The sequence below is a fragment of the Scatophagus argus genome, chromosome 8, assembly GCF_020382885.2.
Source record: "Scatophagus argus isolate fScaArg1 chromosome 8, fScaArg1.pri, whole genome shotgun sequence".
NCBI lineage: Eukaryota > Metazoa > Chordata > Actinopteri > Scatophagidae > Scatophagus > Scatophagus argus.
This window is the reverse complement of record NC_058500.1, coordinates 14047983-14069540: the sequence shown is the minus strand read 5'-3', so window position 1 is coordinate 14069540 and position 21558 is coordinate 14047983. Positions and strand designations below refer to the sequence as shown.

The 21558-nt window shown below is 40.2% G+C and overlaps 1 protein-coding gene and 1 long non-coding RNA gene across 2 annotated transcripts; both read left to right on the top strand.

The window, feature by feature from the left end:
- The first annotated feature begins 9532 nt into the window (after window positions 1-9532).
- Window positions 9533-14767, top strand: LOC124064008. The gene is made up of 3 exons (XR_006844198.1): window positions 9533-11948; window positions 12908-12963; window positions 13089-14767. It is a non-coding gene; the product is annotated as an uncharacterized LOC124064008 (long non-coding RNA).
- Window positions 14768-14959: 192 nt separating this feature from the next.
- On the top strand, window positions 14960-20799 carry alx3 (ALX homeobox 3). The gene is made up of 4 exons (XM_046398242.1): window positions 14960-15468; window positions 19340-19614; window positions 19735-19857; window positions 20060-20799. Exons 1-4 carry the CDS (start codon window positions 15117-15119, stop codon window positions 20405-20407), a joined length of 1098 nt encoding a protein of 365 aa, XP_046254198.1. The 5' UTR covers window positions 14960-15116; the 3' UTR covers window positions 20408-20799.
- The last annotated feature ends 759 nt before the right edge of the window (window positions 20800-21558 follow it).

Genomic DNA, 21558 nt, shown 5'->3' with positions numbered 1-21558 from the left:
AGCATCTCCAAGTCTGAGGCCTTGACCTCCTGCTGAAAAACAGTGGATTGGTGCGGCATCAGCAGTAACTGGACTGGACCATTGTGGCGAAAGGGGAGTCGTGCCAGAAGGCGAAGTTCAGTTGATCTATGTTCCAAACCTCACCTATGGCCATCAGCTCTGGGTAGTGACCGAGAGTCACACATCAAGCTAATTCAGCTCTGATGCAGTTAGAATATGATATGACAGAAATGTGAATAGCTAACCTATCAAAATGATACTCACAATGAACTGTATGTTTTGCTGTCTGTGCATTATGTAATGCTAGTCTGTGCATTATTTATCACTTTATTAGGTACACCTATACAGTTCAGTGCTGTCCAGTACAACAGCTCTGCCACATTTTACTTTGACAAAGCTTATAGTGGGCAGTTTATGTTAAAACCTTCTGAGAAGAAACTGTATGTATGTAACTGTATGTTACTGAGGTCATAGTTATTGGTGGTATTGGAATGAACTGCATTGCACTGAGATGTTTTCCTGATGTTCTTCTCCCCCATGTTTGTAAACAGGATCTCACACACACTCAATCCTACACATGTAGTTGAATCAAGATTTTTCTGACAAGGTTAATCAAAACTGAACATTATTATCTTTGTAAAGGTAGGATTTACAGCTGAGCTGTCATATTGGATTGTATAAGATTTTACAGGTATACATAATAAAGAGGCCACCTAGAGTACTCTTAACCTGAAAGATTAAAGATATGATTCTGGAAAAGCCACGGTGATATTATTCCGCCCTCTACTGGTTTGAATTGTAGCAGCACCATATAATGTAAATTTAAAGACCAACCAGTGTTGAGAGATTAATTCATTCCAGTATCCCATGTGCCTGCAGTGCGAAATCAGATAAGGCCAGAGAAAACCTGTCAACACTGATGTCATATTATCAAAAGGCGTTTACTTCATAATGTTGTTCTACAAGCTCAGTTAATGACATAAAGACATAAATTTAATGATTTTCCACATACTTGCAGTCTCTGGTTTCATAACCATTAGGATGGTAATCCTTTCTCCTCCTTCCACCTCTTCCCCGGCTGTCGACGCAGGCTGCTAAGACCTCTGCTGCGGAGGGAGGGCTTCACTGCCATCTGGGCTGCAACAGGGAGTGGCAACCAAGACACCAGCACCAGACACACGCTCAACCTTTATGAACCATCAGCAAGACACATGGAGGAACAAAAGCTTCCCTTTTCAAGACTGCGGGACTTAGGTTCAAGGATATCAAGAGAGGACAAAGAAAAGATAAAAGCATATATCAAATAACAAAGGTGGCATGTAAGTGTCATCACTTAAACCATCCACAGTTACAACTTAATATATTGTTCAAAACTACTCGGCTTTGCAGACTAACTAGCTTTAAGGTCTGTTGTGAATTATTCTGGGACGGCAGCATACTGTATCTAAAAATAGGCCTGTGTTTACTTTAGGAGCTTCCAGAAAAAGTCTGTTTCTTGGAGTGCATCTGAAAATCTGGCATCTCTGTGTTGGAGAAGAAGCGAGGTGGTAATGTGTTCAGAAAAGCTCAATAAATAAACAAAGGTCAGTTATGCTCTATTCAGAAGAAAATGCAGTGCTTTGTGCTGTTAAAATCACGAGTTATGAATCTAAAAGCAGGGCAACGGTGAGTGCAATGAGCATATACTGCACTGTATGTGTGCACATAAATGGATAGAGTACTGCAAGAATAAATGCTCAGTCTGGGTCAGTCTGATTCCTTCTCCATGTTCAGATTCATGTCTTCATCAGTAACAAGGCCAGCAGTCACTGTGATAAATTCTGCTGTTGCTCAGACGCCCTCATACTGAGTCTGGCTGGCTGCCAGCTCCATCAGTAGACAGCTCTGTCTGTATACCTCCTCTTCTTTGTCTCTCTCCCTCTCCTGGAGACAAACGACCTAATCTCTGTCATCGCGCTGTGGCCGCCATCGATTATCAGTGCTTGCTGTCTCATTCTCTCCACGCCTCATCCTTTCCCCTTTTCTGCCTCCCTCTTATTTAATTTGTTGGTTTCCTCACACCCTGTTGCACTATTGATTTGAATGCAGGGTGATAAGAGCTTGACATCTTTTTTATTTGTAGTGGGATCTCTTTTTTTGTTTGTATTTATAGCAATAACAAACTTTTCCTATAAGCGAAAAGCAAATATAATAACTGCAGGAGCAATCACCTATATATACTAACATCCATTTCACAAGCTGCTGGTTTGAGAGGATGGTTCAAATGATTAAGCCAGAGTGTCATTCTTGCTGTAGAAGATGCTTAACTTTGGGGTCAGCAGCATGTTGCCTGAGTTAAAATCAGTCACTACAGCCATGAAAGCTGGCAACAGTCTGCCATTAAAACCATAAACAACAGAGTAAAAGGTGAAATGACCTGGTCATAAAATCTGGCTAGTCACTGGGTTTGATGTACAGTTCTGGGCTCTATAAAAACTGCCTTTGCTCTGAGCTCCACGGCCATTAGTGGGAATGATTACTGCCATATATTTCAACCTGTAGTCGCCTACTGAAGTTTTAGGTAATAGCAACTCCAAGGTCTTGCTCGTGACAGTAGGGAAAACAAATGATTATTATAAGAGGGTAAAGGTAATTGGCCATAATTCACAAGGCCCACAAAAGAGTTTCTGGCCGTAATCAAAGCTGGGCTCCATACATTGAAGGTGCCTGTTTGACAGGCCGTTTATCTGGCTGCATGAAGTTATTACTCTACCGGTTTTCTGCATATAAACCAACTTTAGAGGAATGATTTTAAGTTGTATGATTTTGATGATACTATTTCACCAGTCACCAGAAAATCTGAATGCATATTCAGGCTTTAGGAGATTTATCAATTACAAGCCCTTGTTCTACACATTTACAGGATATAGAACTGAAATGCAGTACAGAGAGAAACATTCAGCTTCTTTTTTACAATGGCATACGCAGAGTTACATTCCTCTACTGGTGAAGTATTCCAGTTAATGTTGAAGTTAAAGTTAACCAGATTAAAGTTGCCATTGTCAAAGCATTACACCTAATAATGTACTGAACTTGATTTTTATCCTTCTTAAGTGATCATCCCATAAAGACAATAACCATGCACAGTTCAAGACACAGAGCAATGGAAAACATTTGCACTCACTGTTCATGAATGAAAAACAGCAGACACACTGAAAGTGAAAAAGATTAAATTCTGGGTGATATGACCTTTAATCACCACTAGATGGTATCATTAATATCACTGTGCTTCAGAAAGCAAAGTAATTATGATGATGACTAGCTGGTGTGAAGTCTATCAGTCTGCAGCTGCATGTTGCACTGTGGGATGTGTTTTCATCATCTCCATGTACCGAACACATGTCAGCTACCTGAATCTTAAATGAATGTTTTGGCTGACTGTAAAGAGACATTTTGTTTTTCATAATACAGCAAGTAGATTGAATGGGCATACAGAGTGACATTTGATATCACAACTAGTATTTCAGTGCTTGACTTAGCAAGCCAGACATAACAAACAACGGTTTCTGGCTGTAACGATAGATAGCATGAAATAAATTTAAGCAATAGAGGTCACATTACATGCGTGCAAGAAATATATTCTAGCCTCCTAATAAAACAGCAATAAAAGGCACAAAGTAAGTAAAACCTAAAAAAGCAAGTGTTTGAAGTGAGTTAATAAAAATTAATAGTATCTTTTAATATAAAAAAAACTTACTTGGTCAAAGCACATGGACACACACAGACTTCAATAAGCACAGTTGCCTGTTTGATACACAAAGGCCGCTGCTCTTTAGTCTTTTTCCTTGAGGTCAAAGGTAAAGCCCTGACCTGGTAAGGCCAACATGCCCTTGTTAATAAAACAATAAACAGCAGTCTTCTCTGAATAACCCCCCAGTCAGCACCCTCGCCAATAGGGTTAGCATTCTGGAGCCCACACTTTCATCTCCTTACAAAATACAACCAGCATACAGCCATGCAAGGGGGCATGCACACATACATGCATGACTTTATTCACCATTCCAGCCACGGGGATATACAGATCACAATCAAAATGCATGCTAACTCCTGTTTACGGATGAATGCTAAAAGGGAGTTTAATAAGGCTTTATTTACTCTTAACCCACCATATGTGATGTTCCTGTGTGTTTGAAATCTAAGATCAGTCACAGAGGGGGGGCCCTGTGGCTCCCAGGACACCTAATACTCTGCGTGCTCCAGGGCCGCTGAAAAGAAAAAGAGCACAATTGGATTAGATACCAAAATAGGGTCAGTGTTTGTTTTAATCAGACTGGTGACACAGGGAGCCCTTGAAAGTGCCGGGTAAAGAGAGCCTGGAGAGACAGAAAACGAGAGAAAGAGGAAAGGAGAGAGGAAGAGAGAGAGAGAGAGAGAGTAAAGGAGACTGATAGTGAAATAGAAGGAGAAAGGGAAAAAGAGAGACAGGGAGGGCAGCCGGGGTGATTGGTCCCCAGGCTATGGCTGGATAATGGAGACTAAAGGCTGGAGGGGAAGCTGTCTGGGAGGTGGCTGGCCTTACAGAGTTCACTGCCAGGTCTCCAAACCAAGGGGACAGTGGTCACTTCCACTATCCCAACATTTGCCAAAAATGTGGTGTCGCTGGTTTGTTTTCGACACACCACCAACAAATCATCTGACAAAGAGTGTCCTCGAAGAACTGAGCAACCATGAAATTGGTGATTTATCTGTTGATGATGATTTACATCAACAACAAAAATTGCTTTGTTGGTTTTATGCCGACGGGGATTCAAATAAGGTTGCTACAAAAACATCTGAAATCTGAGGCTGGGAATGTCAACTGTCTTGTCTTAGTCTGGGCTATCTGATTACCAAACGTTTTTGTAATCTTAGGCATGCTGGATAAGAAGTTTAGAAAGGGAGAGTGCTGAAGCTTATGATTGAGAAAGACAGGCAGGCACTATCAGGCAGAGAAAGATCTCGTGTAAATGCTAGGCTTTGACTTTTCTTTTTTTTTCCATTTAGGTTGTTGTAAGATTACACTCCCTTGCCAAGTCAGTGAATTGTGGCTCTTGAATCGTGGTTGCAGCTGACTAGACTTTCCATGGCATGGCTTAAAATCCTTACTGGGATACACCACTGAATTTTAGATGTCAAAAATGATTTTCCTATGTCCCGGGACAAATTCAGCTCATACTCGGGGTGCATTTACTGTTGTTTCCCATGGACAGAAACTTAAATGGCCGCATTGTTGCTAATATATCTGTGATGTCTCATCTCAACTCCATGAGGAATGAACAGGAAAGACTCATTTTTGATCAAGTAGATGTATTTTCTGGTTCATTACCAACCTCAAAGTCAGTCTCCAATTTATGGTCAGTGGAGCAGCTCCAGACTCTGGATCTAAGTGGTATGACAGATAAATGTTTTAGCTGTCTGCTGTTGCAAGCTACTTGGTTATTTAGTTCCTAAGCTCCCATTGAGCCATGACATATATATAAATACTTAAAATGAGCACTATTTCTCTTTCAGTACCACCCATGTGCAGTTCACTGACCTAAGAGTTTAGTTATGCATATACAGTTATATAGTAGAAAAAGTAAAAACAATAGCATCTGGATTAAAATAGAGAATCTTCATAGCATTTTTTCTCTATAAAGTTGCACGGAATGAGTTGTAATGTCGTATCTGTTAGTCTTGTGTGAGCATGTGCATGTCTGTAAATATACAGTATATCCGTGTGTCACAGAGAGACGAGAGAGCGTGAGCGAGAGTGTCCTAACTCCTGCATATCCATCAGCCTTCTTCATGGTGTTTGGTAATGGTATCCCCTGGTCGGAAGTGCAAATCCAGCTGCTGCGAAGTGGCCATAAATTAGATTTTCTGAAAGCTGGTGCAGACGGGGTCTCCAGTGTGTCATTTACTGGAGCACTCAAGCCCCATTCACCCACTGCAGCTTTCATTATCATTACCTAAATCCTTTAACCTTCTATGATCAATTGTCACATACCTCAAATGATCTAAATTGTGCATCAGCTCTTTAGTCTGCTGCAGGGCTGCTTCCCGACAAGGTAGATCAAAAAAAGGAAAAAAAAAAACCCCAAACCAAAACAAAACAAAAAAAGGTTAGTTTCATTTTAACTTTTACCTCCAGCAATGCAATTTATCTCTTTTGAAAAGCAGAGAGAGCAGAGACATGTTGAAAACATTACAACTTATGCTTTTGCTCTCTGAGCCTAGAGGTTAGTGTGATGTGCCTGCTGAAAGCTTTTCCAAATCACAGAGAAATCAACTGAGTAAGTTCAGATTTTTGCAGCTGTTTTCTATTCCTCAATGTGCAGAGTAATTCCAAACAGTTTATTTTCTATCCAGCCACTTTAGCCCCCAAGGTCATTTGCTTTTTCTCTTTCTAAACAGGCAGAATTCTCACGTGTCCTTTCTTGGTGGAACTCTACTCATTCTAATTTGCTATGCTGGTCTGTTCTTCCCCAGCAGAGTTATGACAGCCTCATTCAGATGTGTCAAAGTTCCTATAATTTACAGACCGCATCACTTGCCTGAGATCTTCTGATAACAACATAGCAGGGCCAGTCTCAGCTGCATGCAGGCCTTTCACACAGATTACACAGCATAATATTCAATGTATTGCTTGAAAAACATGTTCGAGGTGCCTTTTATAATAATTTAGAGACTGCACAAAGAAATACCGTTTGAATGTGTGTGAATTGCATGTGCTTAAATGTTTGTGCATATAAGTACCATAACTTCAGCTATGTCCTGCATGATATAAATACATTTTAAGGCAGTGAATGAGTCAGAACAAAGACAAAACACTAGCCACCGTGAGCAGCGGGTGAAGGAGGGCATTATGGCCAGTGTCTGGGTGGCTGTTTGGGGGGTCGTGCTCTGTGCCCAGGCCCTCAGGGCACCAGTAGCAGGATGGGCCCGAGCATCCGTTGAGAGGATGACCCCAGCTATCCCTGTGGAGTTTGGCTTGTACAGCTGTATCTGATTGGATAGGAACAAAGGGCTGCACTGCACCAGGGGGTTTGGCATTCAGCAGATATAAGAAGTGATCCTCTTAGACAAGACACTCCTGTATTTTCATTAATACTTTACAATTGTTTTGATCTGTGTGTCCCACACTCAGAATGAAGGGGAAAATGTTTAAAGGAATGTTTGGGGTTTCTGTACAACTTATCTTGACATTTTATCAGTGCTACTAGTGTTAACGTACATTTTCATACTTATTTTTTGAGTATTGTTGCTCGTTTTGTCGTCCTGTAAAAGCAGGAGAACATGCGCTTAGTGCGCTCAAATGAATAAATAAATTCGGTTTTGCACAGTGTAATTTTGTTCCTTCCTCTAAAAATTTGTCTGACTTATTCAGAACAATCTATCTATCTATCTATCTATCTATCTATCTATCTATCTATCTATCTATCTATCTATCTATCTATCTATCTAGGTCACGTTGTATTTTGCTTGTATGCCTGGAAAATCCACTAAAGATTAGAAGCTACATATTCTGGAGGAGATTTCACGCTATGACTCATTTGTTAAACCTATTAAATATCGCAGTCTAACAAATCCCTCTGACACCACTGATAGCAACAGAGAAATATGATCACGTTATAATTTTTACAACTGTCATCCTTTCCCTTAGCTGAACTCCCAAAACCAACTGATTTATTGTGAGGCACTGCGAAAAGATTGTGTTGTTCTTCCGCGGACGTTCATAAGTACATGTCCAGGATATAGCTGACAGGTTTCTCCCCAAAAATGTGAGAAAGCTGCTCGGCTACCGGAGACCTCCTGTGCGTCAGGAGTTTTTTCATTTGATGCGCTGGAGACGAAGGCCGCTGCCAAAGCCGCAGGTCCTGTCTGGAGCCTCGGGATTACAGACCTGTGAGTGTCTGTCTGTCAGTATGTCTGTCTGTCACAATGCCAGGGCTTTCATACAGACAGCCACACACACACACACACACACACACACACACACACGAATATAGACGCGGCGATTTTTGATGAGCGTAAGATAATTGATCACCAATATCTCAACAAAAGTCAATTGTGCTTTCAGAAAAGTAGTTATGTCTCCCCCGTCAAAATCATGTTTGGAGTTTTATGACATACTGTCAATGGTAAATTTTTATTTTAGTCTGTAATATTCCGCAGGTTAAAATAAAAAGATGAGGAAAAATAGGTTATCCCATTGCATTAAAAAAGGGAGTAGGTTATTTTCACAATAGGTTAAGAATAAAAATATGATTTATTTTACATATCGTTTAGCTTTAGGATCCTAATTTATTTTATTTTAAACGCAGGCGACAACCGAACAATTCAGAGTGAATAATTTCTCTCACTTCGCCGTCCTTAAATAATTAGTCAACAACAATCGCTGTGAAAATCAGAAAAGATGATTACCCAGTGCAAATTTGAATGCTTTTCCATTCCCTTTTCTTGCCTCGTTCCTTAATATGCAAAGGAAATTTGTCAGAGAACTGTGAGATAATAACCTATACGGATAATTCACAGTAAATTTCCAGTCCTGCAGTCAGAAATCAGAAAAGAGGTTGGTTTCCTTCAATGCCTAGTGCTAAACGATCTTATTTTATATATAAATATATCTATAAATAACTCACAAATTAATATATAAATAACTCACAAATTATTAAGAAAGGGTTCATTTGTTAATTCACCCTAGAATGTCTCCGTTTAATATTCTCTATTTGGCTTAGAGATATAAACGATGGAAAACAGAAAACGATTATCAACGATTGTCAAAGCATTATTAAACCAAACTTATGCACACTTTAAACAACCGTTTATTAGCCGAGTTGGTCTATAAACACGTATTTCATCTTAGTTTAGCAACGTTTTCACTATGTCACACTGAACGGTAAGAGTTTAGGCAAATGAAAACATTAGGAGTCCTATAAATTGGTTAAGTGATTTTCAAATCTTATCGTAAATAAATACGCGCTTCAACAACTCATTTAAATTTCTCATCACTGTACCATGAATATATTTTGTTTTCTATTTCATATATATATATTTTTTTTTATTCAAATGTATTTTTGATAGTCCAAGTGTCCACAATTCTTGACTGAGAGTCGGCACGTTTTCTCCACAAATTTTCATCCTCTTCCGGGATGATCACAGGTGCTACACGTCTTGATCCGATGGACACTTTTAATCTCCCCACCGGATTCTACCCGGGGCTGCAGGACAGGAGGACTTCAAGAGGTCCCTGTCCTCTGCCTCTGGGTAATGAAAATCCCATGATGATCAGTCAGTGCTGTTTATCGCTGCCTGACCACCTCTAATTCAATCCGAGAAACCAGTTCGAGGTGAAAAGTGATCCCACAGTTCGTCTGGCGTTGAACTGTAGCCTACCTTCCCCTAAATATTTTGGTGGAAATTGGTCAGAAATAGGCTAATTCATCACATCTCAGCCTTAAGCTGGGCTATTAATGATCAAGGCAAACAAATAGACTAGGATAAAACGTTCTCCAAGAAATGCTGGCTATGATCCCACCTCAAGGAAATGGTCTTTATTGACCATTTCTAATCGAATATTAGCTTATTTCACCCTGCGTCAGAGGATGATTACTAGCTAGTTTACATTAGAATTAAATATCATAGGTTACCTAAAATACATCAGATGAGACAAACGATAAAGGGGAATTTTAATAGGCCAATGGACCTATAAAATAAAATAAATTTGACAGTAAGCCACGCATGCACACAGTTAACAAAACAAGGGCTTAAATTTGTTTTAACGGACATCTATTTTTTAATCCACTGTTTTACGCATGCGTCACCGTGCATCTCTTCGTCAACGGCTCCCTGTCCGCTCTGAATTACGTTCAGGGATTATTTATTTTTAGCTCTGGCGTGTGTCTGCATATCGGGGTCTAGCTAGCTGATACATCCAGATGGTTTTGTTAAGGTGCATGTTTACGGATTCCTGGAGATTGTGAGTAAGGAGCGAGGCTGCACCGGTCTGTCCTTCATTAAGAGCCAGCCAGAGCAGAGAGGTATTTATCACGACAGACTGAGCTTTCATAACCCGGTGTTCACACACACACAGACACACACACACAGCACTGTAACCGATATAAAAGAGGTTAAGTGCTCTCATATTAAACTGCTAAAATGTCAGAGGTAAGCTAACACCTGTTAGGACAAACTCAGACAACGCAATATGCTAGAGCAGTTAGCTGCTACAGAAATTATTTATTTTTATGGCATGTAAAAAAAACTTTGTCATAGCAATAACAGCTACACAAATAAATATGAAAGTAAGTAAATGTCTAAACATAAAAAAAACTGAGTGAACTTGGAATTTTCATATACTGTAGGTTATCTGTTGTGGGCCTTGGCAGCCTTTGTGGTTGTTCTGGGTCAGATTTGAACTAAGTGCTTCCAGTTTCTAAAAACTACAGTAAGAAAGTAATACACAGCATGTGTTGCAACAGAAATTTTTTTATGATAAATCAACCATAGGGGAGCTATGTCCAAATGTAATTTAACAAAGGGTGCAGGACTTGTCATTGTTACTTTGTCTACAATGTCAAACATGAAGGTTTTTTGGTTTGAAGATCACCAGGGGGTTAATTGAGTAGTTTAATATGTCAGGAGCTTTCCAGCAGTGAAATGAATGGAAATCTATTCAATGCTTTTTGCTCTTACAACAGTGTGGAAAATAATTCATACAGTAAAACTGCAAGAAAAACAATACAGCTTAGCAACTGCTATGAAAAAGTCATATTTCCTTACATTACGGCTCATCTGCATGTTGTGGATGTGGATACTGACTTGCTGCTACACTCACTTTACGGGCTCCAGTGTGCTCCATGACGCCTCATGCGAGGTCAGACAGAGGACAGCAACCCCACTTCCCATTTCCCTTCGAAACCTCAACCCCCAATGCTACAGCAGGCCGGCTTAAGCTTCCCAGAATGCACCTCTACAGCCCAGCCGGCTGACCCAGGGGTCGGCAGCTGTCAGTCACGTCCTCAGCTGGCTCTGCATCTTCTGGACATAGACTGGAGGATGTGAGGGAGGCCTCTGAGAGGAGCCCTGGCTCTGCTTATGGGATCATCTCTGTGCATTCACAGCGGGTAATTAAATTAGCTATCCTTCTTCTATTCTAATGCAAACCTCAGGTTGAATCGCCACCCTGTACGTGAGAGGAAAGGCCCCAGGCAGTGATAGCCAGACAAAGGCAACCAGCTTGTATGAAGTACAGAGTTGTAGTTCATACAAGCTAGCTGTCTGTGCTCATGTGGCAGCTTGATCTTAGTAACGTCTCCATCTTTGTGCTGTTGGACGATCACAGATTTTCAGTGGAAAAGGTCAGCTCTTTGTTTACTCTCTACACCCATGACAGACATCATTCACTGCAATGATATCACGAAATTATTATTGAAAATTTTAAAATGTTATTTTTTGTTATAAAGATTAGTGCCCAGTCACTTAGTTCATTTCATTACAGTTGTGTCTGTGCATGCAAGCATGTGTCTAAGTTGTGTGTGTGTGTGTGTATGGCAGAGGATGTAAGGTGTAACAGGGTGTGTCAAAGCCCTGCAGACTGACAGCTAGGCCAGGAGGATGTAGTAGAGGAAGGGGTGGAAGTGGCTCTCTAGCCTGAGGGCTGCAGAGTGCGCGGTGAGAGTGCAGGGTCACCTTTATCCACGCTGTCTGTGCCCAGAGCGGCGGGGGGAGACCTGGGAGTCCCAACAGGCTGAACTGATTTCCTGTGCAGGGTCATGCCCAGGACAGGCTAGGGGGACAAGGGTTTAGGACCATAGGGAGCAACGAGCGGAGCAGCATGGTATGGACAGCGGGTTGTTGCCATTTGCTGCCATTTTCCTGCTTTTAACCATGCACCACTTCTTTTCCTGCGAGTGTGTGAAGATAAAATGCACACTTTTCTGTCTGAGGTAAGATTTAGCCATAATGTCACACAATGCGCTTATTTTATGAAGGGCACTGCCCTGTTTTATTTTATGTGGCAGAGATGTAAATGTCTATTTTACCCAAAAAGTTGGACTTTTCTCTGTATGAATGAATGGATCCCCCCCCCCCAAGTATAATTAAGGAACCCACAGCACACAGACATCCACATAGGAGACTTAGATTCAGCCAATAACATACCCATAATCCTCTACATTTTATACCCTCTTGATGCAGTACTCATATAAACACTGTTACCTGCGGCTGCTCTGAGATCATAGCGCGGACGTGCTTCCTCTTGCCCACATTTCTGGAATGCATTTACTCAGCTGGGTTTGTGAATTCAAGAGTGGTCTGCTGCCTCAGGCTACAGAGGACATGCTTGTCACGAGATTTGGGAAACATATCCTTGTCCCCCTGTGTGTACATCTTAAAACATATACTCCCCTCTAACAGAATTATGAGGTTTTTAATGGTGGTCAGCCAGACATTTTGATAAATGCTGGCAACTACACCTAGGCTGAAGTCTACGGGGATGAATATGCTCAAGAGTGTGGGAGGCTAAAAGGTGGCACTGTGGTTGTGATTAACATGACAGCGTGGTCTTTTTTAGCCGCACACTCTACTGACCCAAACATGTTAATCTAAGTCATGTTACTCATAAATGTCATTAGGTCTTATATCTAAGGTCACTAATCACTTAAAGGACCTCTTCCGTTCTATGTATGCAGCCGCGTCTTTGCAATTTGCGGCCAGATGGAGGCTGGAATTTTCATTTTGTACATGAACATATTTTTACGAGTCTCTTGATAAAGAGAGGAATTTTGTTTGAGTGTATTATCTATATATTGAGGTCTGAACAAGATTGTTAAAAAACCTTGTCTTGTTGGTTTATTAATCTCTGTTTTTTTGTTGTTTTTTATTTTGTTTTTTTTGTTTTTTTTAGACAAGAACAGTTGCCAGTTCCTGCACCTCTCTCATATTATTTAAATTCTAATGCAGGTTAGACTTTGTGCAAATTTACACAATAATTCCATCTCATTTGGAGCCATCATTCGCATCTCTGTATTTCTCTCTCCCTACTCTTGGATCTGTAACGTGTACTGTGAAATACTTTGATATTTCAGAGCTCAAAATGGATTCAAATGGGGCTTATGAGGCCTCTCAGCCCAAATGGATCTCATGTTTACACACTTGTCCATCAGCTAAGCAGTGTGCAGCCTCAGGTACCCAGAGAGATGGTGAGATGTCCCCAAAAGCAATGGTACCGTGCCTGAACCTGGTAAGTGCTCTGTGTTTAGACAAGGTTTGTCTAGATCGGAGATAACATGTCAGTATCAAAAGCCTTTTATCTTAATGCTGAGTCTAACTCCTTCTGAGGGTATTCAGTCATTTTTGAGCTGCATGGTAAAATATTAATAACACGTTTTGTGCTCTGTGCCACAGGCAAAACATATTCTTCTGTCTTTACTTTTATTATTATTATTTTTGTTTTATTGACTCTAAACAGGCAAGTGAATTAATTAAAACTGTGTTTGACTCTAAGCACATGTTATGACAATCATAACTATTGTTTTGTTGTTTCCATCATTTCTAAATGACATTTCTGTATTGTTCAGTACAAGCACAGGAAATGAGCGGCCATAGTTTAGAGTTGAACGACAAGGAAACGGCGGGCTGAATGACTGCAGTTCACACACGCATCGGTGGCCTGATGTGCACTAACAGAATGAGTGTTTTGTATTTAATCTGATTGAGAGCATTAATGATAGCCCACCGATATATAACAGCCTGTCGGTTTTTGTTTGTTTGTTCGTTTTGCTTTCGAGATGTTGCGTTATTCTCAAAATTTCCGGTCGAATAATCGTTTTGTTTAAAATGATAAGTAGTGTTGCAGCTCTTCGTTCAAAATTAATATCAGCCCATTTAGACAGCAGCCTCCTACAACTCACGAAGTTAACTGTATAGGCCCGACTTTAAATGAATTAAATGCAGGAGAAATGACATGTTTTAGGCTACATTTGTGTTGACTGCAGACGCATTTTCATCGAAAATTGTAGGCCTGTTCGTTCAGGCTTTATCTCAAAAATCAAAAAAGAAACATGACGGGGAGAGGACAGTTAAATGAGAGAAAGTGAAGCTTTCAGGTTTGGTTTATATCGACTATCATTTTTAATGATTATGTTGGCGAATGGATTTGTGTGTAGTTTACTGGCCTCATTTATTTGACTTCGTCAGTGTTTTGAACCGATTTCTACGTGTTTTATAATTGCATCAGTCTTTCTGACTTCTTCGTTTTTTTGTTGTTGGTTTTTTTTTTTACATTAGCCCTTTTTATCGGTTAGAAATGTGTTTTGTTAGGCATGTTAATTTTGTGACATGTAGGCAGTCAGGGTCTTTTGTCTGATGATTTAGCGGTAGAAAACCTAGAAATTTTTTTGCCAGTGTCCCACAATAATGCATCGAAATCTAAGCTAATGGAAAAATACAGATTCGGGTATGAGCTGTTTAATAGATTGAACACTACTGGGCGTGCAGAGATCATCAGTGAAGGAAAAGGAAGAAAGTCTCAGTCTGACAACGCAGTCTTTATGAAAAGGTTTAAGCCCAGTCGTTATGCCCGACTGTGCAGAACTAAATTAAGTAGAATAAAATTAAATGAAATAGCCTAGATATGTGGAAAATGTAAAAATAAATACATAAAACAATTAACGTTATCATGAAAGCCTTCAGTAAAAAAGGAGTGCGTTTTAAGTCGTTTTTTCTGGGCTGTTGTGTGTGTCTGCTGTCTGCTTCTCCTGTCCTGCTTCATAACAATATATGAAATAGGAATTAAATGGTTAATTGGAGGAACAGAAACCACACGTGATTGAATTTTTGGCGGATTATATCAGACTGCTGGATGATGTGACCAATGCATTCACACACACACAGGCACACACACAAACACACAGCCGGGTGTGTGTTTTTCTCTCAAACACACACACACACACACACACACACACACACAATCCCGGTTTCACGGGTCTTTGTTTCTGATCTGTTAAATCCCACCCACTTGACATGAACACAGAAGAGAAAAAAATCTCTCACTCAGGCGCCCACACCATCAGCGCCCAGTCGCTGTTGTCTCTGCTGTCTGCTGGACCCGTAAGATGGACGCGGAGAGTTGTTTGCCTTTTTCCTCGCAGACCAGCAGGAGGACGCCGGAAAACTCTCCGAGACTGGAGCACGGCGGCTCCGGCTCCTATCTCCCCTGCGATGAGCTACAGAAACCCTCGCACCACCCTCCTCCTCTTCCTCACCGCCTCAGCCTGCGCGGGGATTTGTACGCCGCCGCCATGGGGAGGTTTGGAGATGCTGCGGTGGAGTTTACGCACGGCGCTGCCCCGGCCGACCCGCCCGCCTCACCGGCCAAACACAGCAAGTTTCTGGACAGTATAAACCAGGATCAAAAGGGGACAACGATAAGCGGCAAGCCGCAGTTTTATGATAATAACGCGGAAGGTAAGTTAGAAGTTATGTGTTTATAACCGAAAAAAAAGAAAAAAACGAGCCACTGACTGATTTTTACAAAGAGAAGCAACAAGTAGCTTACCGCTAATAAAAACGACGATCTTCTTGCTTGTTTTTATATTTTTTATACAGAATCTGTTTGAAAGCAAACACAATTGCACTATGGACTTTTTAAGACCTCAGTAGGACATTTTTACTTAGGCATGAATATGAAAGTATTTTATACCAACATTTTTCTGGCGTTGATAGTTTTGGCGTCAGTTTTTTTAATCTTCTGATTTTGTTATTTAACAATAATTAAATAATGGTGCTCCTGCACATGATAAGGGAGTGCATAAAAAAGGAATAAAGTAGGAAAATAATCTCTGTTTTTTGCATCGAATGTAAGAAACTGAATGACACAAATTAGTTTATTAGTTTCATCTTGTCGGACAGCTTTTCTTGGTAGTTTGCAGACGTTGTGAATGTGTCATTTAAACTAATAACTGCACAAAAGTGTTTTTTTTACGGACGATGCAAATGAAAACACGGTTGCGATAAAAATGTCAACAAGTTTTCTGTCACTTGACAGTCCTTGATGTAAAGTGATGGAGGTTAAAGGTCACCGTGGCTGCAAGTTGGGTGTGTCATTAGGCCACATCAGCTTTTCAGGCCAACATTCAGCTTAATGTTTCTTTATTTTAGTCCTCAAACTCTCTTACAATTTTTGTGTTCTTCTCATATGTAAGTTTTTGTCATGTAAAACGTGAAAATCAGAACTGACCTTGAATTTTGCGAGCGTGCCCAAAGGCTGGCGGGGAAAACAGCCGGTAAATGACCATCTTGGGAAGAAAAGTAACGACTGTATACGCTGAACCGCAGCCTAAGGAAATGTTGTGGTCTTCCACATTATTTATTGGTGTTGATGATCCTGCAAAGCAGCAGAGGATATGAGCGCTGATAAGGTCTTTGTGATATCTGCGTCTAGAATAATACACAACAGTCTGATTCATGTTACTGCCAAAGTCAGCCGATAGATTTTTTTTCACAATTAGTTATGGTAATGATATAAGCTGCCCTGTCTGAAAGTGGACTTTTATTACAGTTCTCTTTCAATAAGCAAAGGAAGCCATGGATGGTTTCTCCATTGTTGCAAATGCGTGCGCACACACATATGCGTGTGCGCTGACAACTGTTCAGTCTTAGTTTAATTTTTTCTGTAAATTACTAGATTTATTACTCTAAGTGAGTCGGTTTTTCATGTATGCAAAATGGATACTCTGTGTGTGTGTGTGTCGGCCCATACTCCTCTATATGTGTGTGTGTGTGTGTGTTTTGTTTTGTTTTGTTCTTTTGGTTTGGGTACACCTTCAAAGGTAGACACGTCTTCTTGTGTTGTCTACAATGTAAGGAAAGTTCAGTGATTGTGGGACAGCCCAAAGCATTTAAAACTCTTTAAACATCTTCACACGCTGAAGTTTTGATTTAGTTTGCAATATTGTTTTCTCGCAGTAAATTTGTACAACTGTTTTATAGACTTAAAGAATTTCAGCGGGTGAGTTGATATTTATGTGAATGGTTGCTCCATGATTTCCTTGATTTTTACAATGTAAACTTATACATTTCTGACAGAAAGGACAGAAAAAAGTTTCTCAGTGTTTTTACAAATTAAAGGGGTTCAGAATGTGTAGAAAACAATGCTTCCTTTGCATTTACTCGCTGAGGAGATCTAACACTTAAATGTCTTTATTAACATACTTAACACTATGTTTGATATATTACTAAGTTCTAGTTTACACAATGTTTTCTGTCAATGTATATCATATCCATCACAATAATATATCCCATACAAAATGTATCCATGTACACAATACAGTACCTTACTTACTTTACTCATATTTCCTGATATAGAAATAAGATACACACATCTTATTTCTGTATGCATGATAATAAAATACCCCCTCACTATTTGAATCCTTTTTTTTCTTTAACTTGGCGTCACAAACACAAGTTCAAACCTTGCTATTAAAGACAGAGATCACTGTTCATGTTTAATACTTCTTCATTTTTGTTAATCTTCTTTTATAATACCCAAAGCCTGAAGGACTGAAGTACGATTTTTCCCAATTTGAAAAACTCAGGCCCGGACAGAAAGCAGCTTAAATTTCTACCACGACTTTTTCAACATATTAGAACTGATCCCCATGCTCAGAGCATAATACTCCTACCTCCACATTGTGAATTTATCCCCTATTTGTCTTTTCCCGTATTTTACCTACAGTAGATCTCCAGTTACACTGGAGTGGAGGCAGAGCGGATGTGGGTGTTTGACGAGGTAAAAGCTATACAGTGTCCTGCGGCCCCAGTTTGTAATCTTGATGGAGAATATTTTCAGTATGAACTGCGGCGTTGAGGTGGGATCTAATGGGCATGAGGAAATTAATGTTGCACTGAAAAGTGCTCTCTGTTGGGCCCCAATTAGGAGAATAGCAAAGTGGTGTCCCAGTTGCCCCCAGTGAGTGAGTTCCTGCAGATAGATGGAGAGTGAGTTTTGTTTTGGAGCTCAGGGTTAAACATAATGAACATGGACAACATCTTCCAAACACTGCAGGAGGGAGCAGCTCTTTCTGTGCTGTGTTACAGGAAGAGAAATAATGCTTTCAGATTTCCCCTTACTGATGAATGTAAAGGGCAGAATGTATATTATTAATTCAAACAACCATATGCTTTATCAGATATAAATTTGCCATACAATTCAGTGCTGTATCCTTGTTTTCTTACTTAATGTGAATATTTTGACGTAGATGCTTCTTTTCCCGTCTGTTTGCAAATTCACCCTAAACATTTCTCTATTTCCAAATGAAACAAATCAAATTTTGTTTTTAACTTATTGTCTCGCGGGTTTGATTTAAGTCAGGCAGTCTATATGGGTTGTCTGAGATAATCAAATTAAAACACTGTTTGGCTGAATTGGTGTTGTTGTGCTTCTCAGTCGTCTCACAGTTCAGCCTCTTATGGCTCTTTGGGTTTGGGAAGAAAATTGAGGAACATAAAAAAAAAAATAAGCAAGAGTTTGATGGTTTTCAGTAATACTTCATAAGCACACAGCGTTTGATGTGATACGCTGTTTAATTCAATTTCGTGAGTAGGATTATAATGCCCACTATGTGCCAGAACACGTCAAAGCTAGTTAAAAAAGGGACTTAAAACAGTTCCTCTGGAAGTAAAACTAGGAGTGGTTCGTCATTCAGTTGTTTAAAAAAACACTTATCTTTTCTGTACAAATGTTGTGTGTTTTTCATCCCCATATTTTCATTTTCCTCACAATTTCAAAAGATATTTAAGTTGGGTGTTGGTATGAATTATTGTTTGTATTACCCTTTAAAAGGCTGCTGATTTGTTCAGGATGTTTTCTTGGGTCTTACGCAATCTTTCAAAAAGAAGTGAATCACGAGTAAAAAAAAAAGAAGAGCATTTTTATTTTAATTTCATTTAATCTTTGTTTAACCACAAAGAAATCGTTGAGATCAAAAATGTTTTTTCATTAAGATTATTCTGCCTGTCTGCTGTCTGTTGAGTCTGGACTCCAATGCGAAATAAAGCAAAACAGATTAAACAAAATATTTGACAAAGGATGCGATTTAAATATTGTAAAAAAAAAAACAAAAAACAAAAAAACTCTATGTTTTTTATTGAAAGAAAATCTCTTAGTTGTTGTTTGCAAAATCTTTAATAAAACAACAATCTAACTGCAACCTAAACCAATCAAACAATGAGGCTGATTAATGGACAATGAAAATGCTAGAATTTACAAATGAATTCATATTTATTTTTGAAGTATATACAACCTTCTACCTTTTTCTTTGTGCCCTGCATGTCTCAGTCAGAGAGAAAGGAGCTCCAAAGACCATGGGCTATCCTGGTATTGGAGCGGACTGTTGTGGCAAGCTGAAACAGCCAGGTGGTGGTTTACATGCGGACTCTATCGCTGACTCCATTGACCTGTCAGGCAAGAACAAGAAGCGGCGCAATCGCACCACCTTCAGCACCTTTCAGCTGGAGGAACTGGAGAAAGTGTTTCAGAAGACACATTACCCTGATGTATACGCCCGGGAGCAACTGGCCCTTAGGACCGAGCTCACTGAGGCTCGGGTTCAGGTGTGTGTTAGGGTGACACCTTTTCATTTTATAACTATACACAGAATAGATTTCTTCACTTGAACAAGATGTGTTTTCTTCTGAAACTTGCCTGTTATACTGTATTTTTGTATTTGAAAGGTTTGGTTCCAGAATCGACGAGCCAAGTGGAGGAAACGAGAACGCTATGGGAAGATTCAGGAGGTTCGCAACCACTTTGCTACATATGACATCTCTCTTCTCCCGCGTCATGACACATATCAGGTGGGCCACTGCAGATTTTAAATGGCATAACTGTTAGTTTATTTGTTTTGTTTTGTTTTGTTCTTTTTTTTTACATCAATTTGACCATCCCTGATTGCTGATGTTGTATCTTGACTTGGCATTCATGGCAAAATGTGAAAGAGTTCCATGCTCATGCCATCAAACTTCAAATGTGTCCTTTCTGAAATCTCTCTCCATCCAGATGCAGGGCAATCTGTGGCCGGGGGCGGCTTCAGGAGGAGGAGGGGGTTCAGGTGCCGCCTGTGTCCTAGGAGCTGACTCCATCCCCTCATCCTGCATGAATCCATACCCTCACTCCCACAGTAATCTGCAGGGTTTCATGGGCATGCCCCCATCCTCTGGCCACCCCCACCACCACCATCCGCCTCACCATCCAGGCATCAATGGCCTCTACTCACTCCACGGCTTCCCAGGTAGCCTCGGGTCCCCTTCCATCGAGGGGCCCGAGAGCGAATACAAGCCAACGGGCCTGGTGGCTCTGCGGATGAAAGCCAAAGAGCCAGGTAGCATCCTCTCCTGGCCTACATGACCGCAACAGTGCCAGTTCCCCGTTATGCACTGACTGAGCCAAAGCTTATTACATTCCTGACCCATACACAGTCCCTGTTTTACACATCCACCTCAGCATATGACTCAGATATTTCCTCTTAACATTTATGCAAGCCAACTTGGAGACTTTTCACAATTCGGAAAATCTTGGAATAAGAATTTCATTAACATTGAGGGCAACCTGAGCCTCTTGCACGAAAAACCCAGCGTATTAATAGGAACTTCATTGTTTTCACTTTTAGTTTGATAACATGATGCTGAGACCAAAGAGGAAAAATTATTTAAGCATGTAAAAATTGTAATTATCATATTAATCATTGTTTTGTCTGTTGTGCTTTATAGTGTGACCAGTAATAAAGGCCTCCATCTAAAGTATGTGTCTTATTCAGTAGGAAACTATTTTGGGGGGAAAAGATTAAGAAAATGGAACAAAAACAATCTCAGTCGGAATTATTTTAGCCTTGAGACGATTCTCAAAAAAAAAAAAAAAAAAAGGAAAGGAAAGGAAAAAAAAAAAAGAATGAGCGTTAACCAAAGGTCTGTGTCACAAATTTAACTGGGAATGTGGTTGTGAAGCAAAAATGTTTCACAGGCTGTGGTTACCATAAACACAAAGGGTTCTGCTGTGCAGGAAGTGAGCTTCTTTGTGTTCAGGAAGTGAACAGAGCGACCCTACATGTGTAGCATACGTGGCCTCACTTCAAGAGGTCTTCAGGTGGTACCTCATGTATCAGGAGCGAGGGACAGGTTCATTAATAGAAAGCTAACTGAACGACCACGCTTCACTACTGATGATAAAGTTGAGAGCCTCCCACAGACGACTGACCTCACAGTGAGGCAGGCATTTCTCATTCACATCTGGCATCAGCCGTAAACCTGACCAACTGGGTAATGAGTTACAGTATGATCGAAGAAACTGTGCTTACCATGGCCCAGAGTGTACTTGTTTGGTAATATTATTCACTGAAGCCAGTTCATCTGCTTTGTGCTTTTATTTATAAATATATATGTGTTCATGTATTTTTAAAGAAGAAAAATGTGATACGAATGTTTCTGTGGCATACTTAGTCTCTCATGTATTCTGAAAGCATTGTTAATAATTGTTTTCAGGAAATCTTGTTGTTCTTTACC

Excerpts from the sequence above, each read along its gene's own strand:
- alx3 (XM_046398242.1), top strand. The coding sequence starts at position 15,117 with ATGGACGCGGAGAGTTGTTTGCCTTTTTCCTCGCAGACCAGCAGGAGG. Across the intron at positions 15,469-19,339 it reads TTATGATAATAACGCGGAAG|TCAGAGAGAAAGGAGCTCCA; the intron begins GTAAGTTAGAAG and ends TGCATGTCTCAG. Across the intron at positions 19,858-20,059 it reads CGCGTCATGACACATATCAG|ATGCAGGGCAATCTGTGGCC; the intron begins GTGGGCCACTGC and ends CTCTCCATCCAG.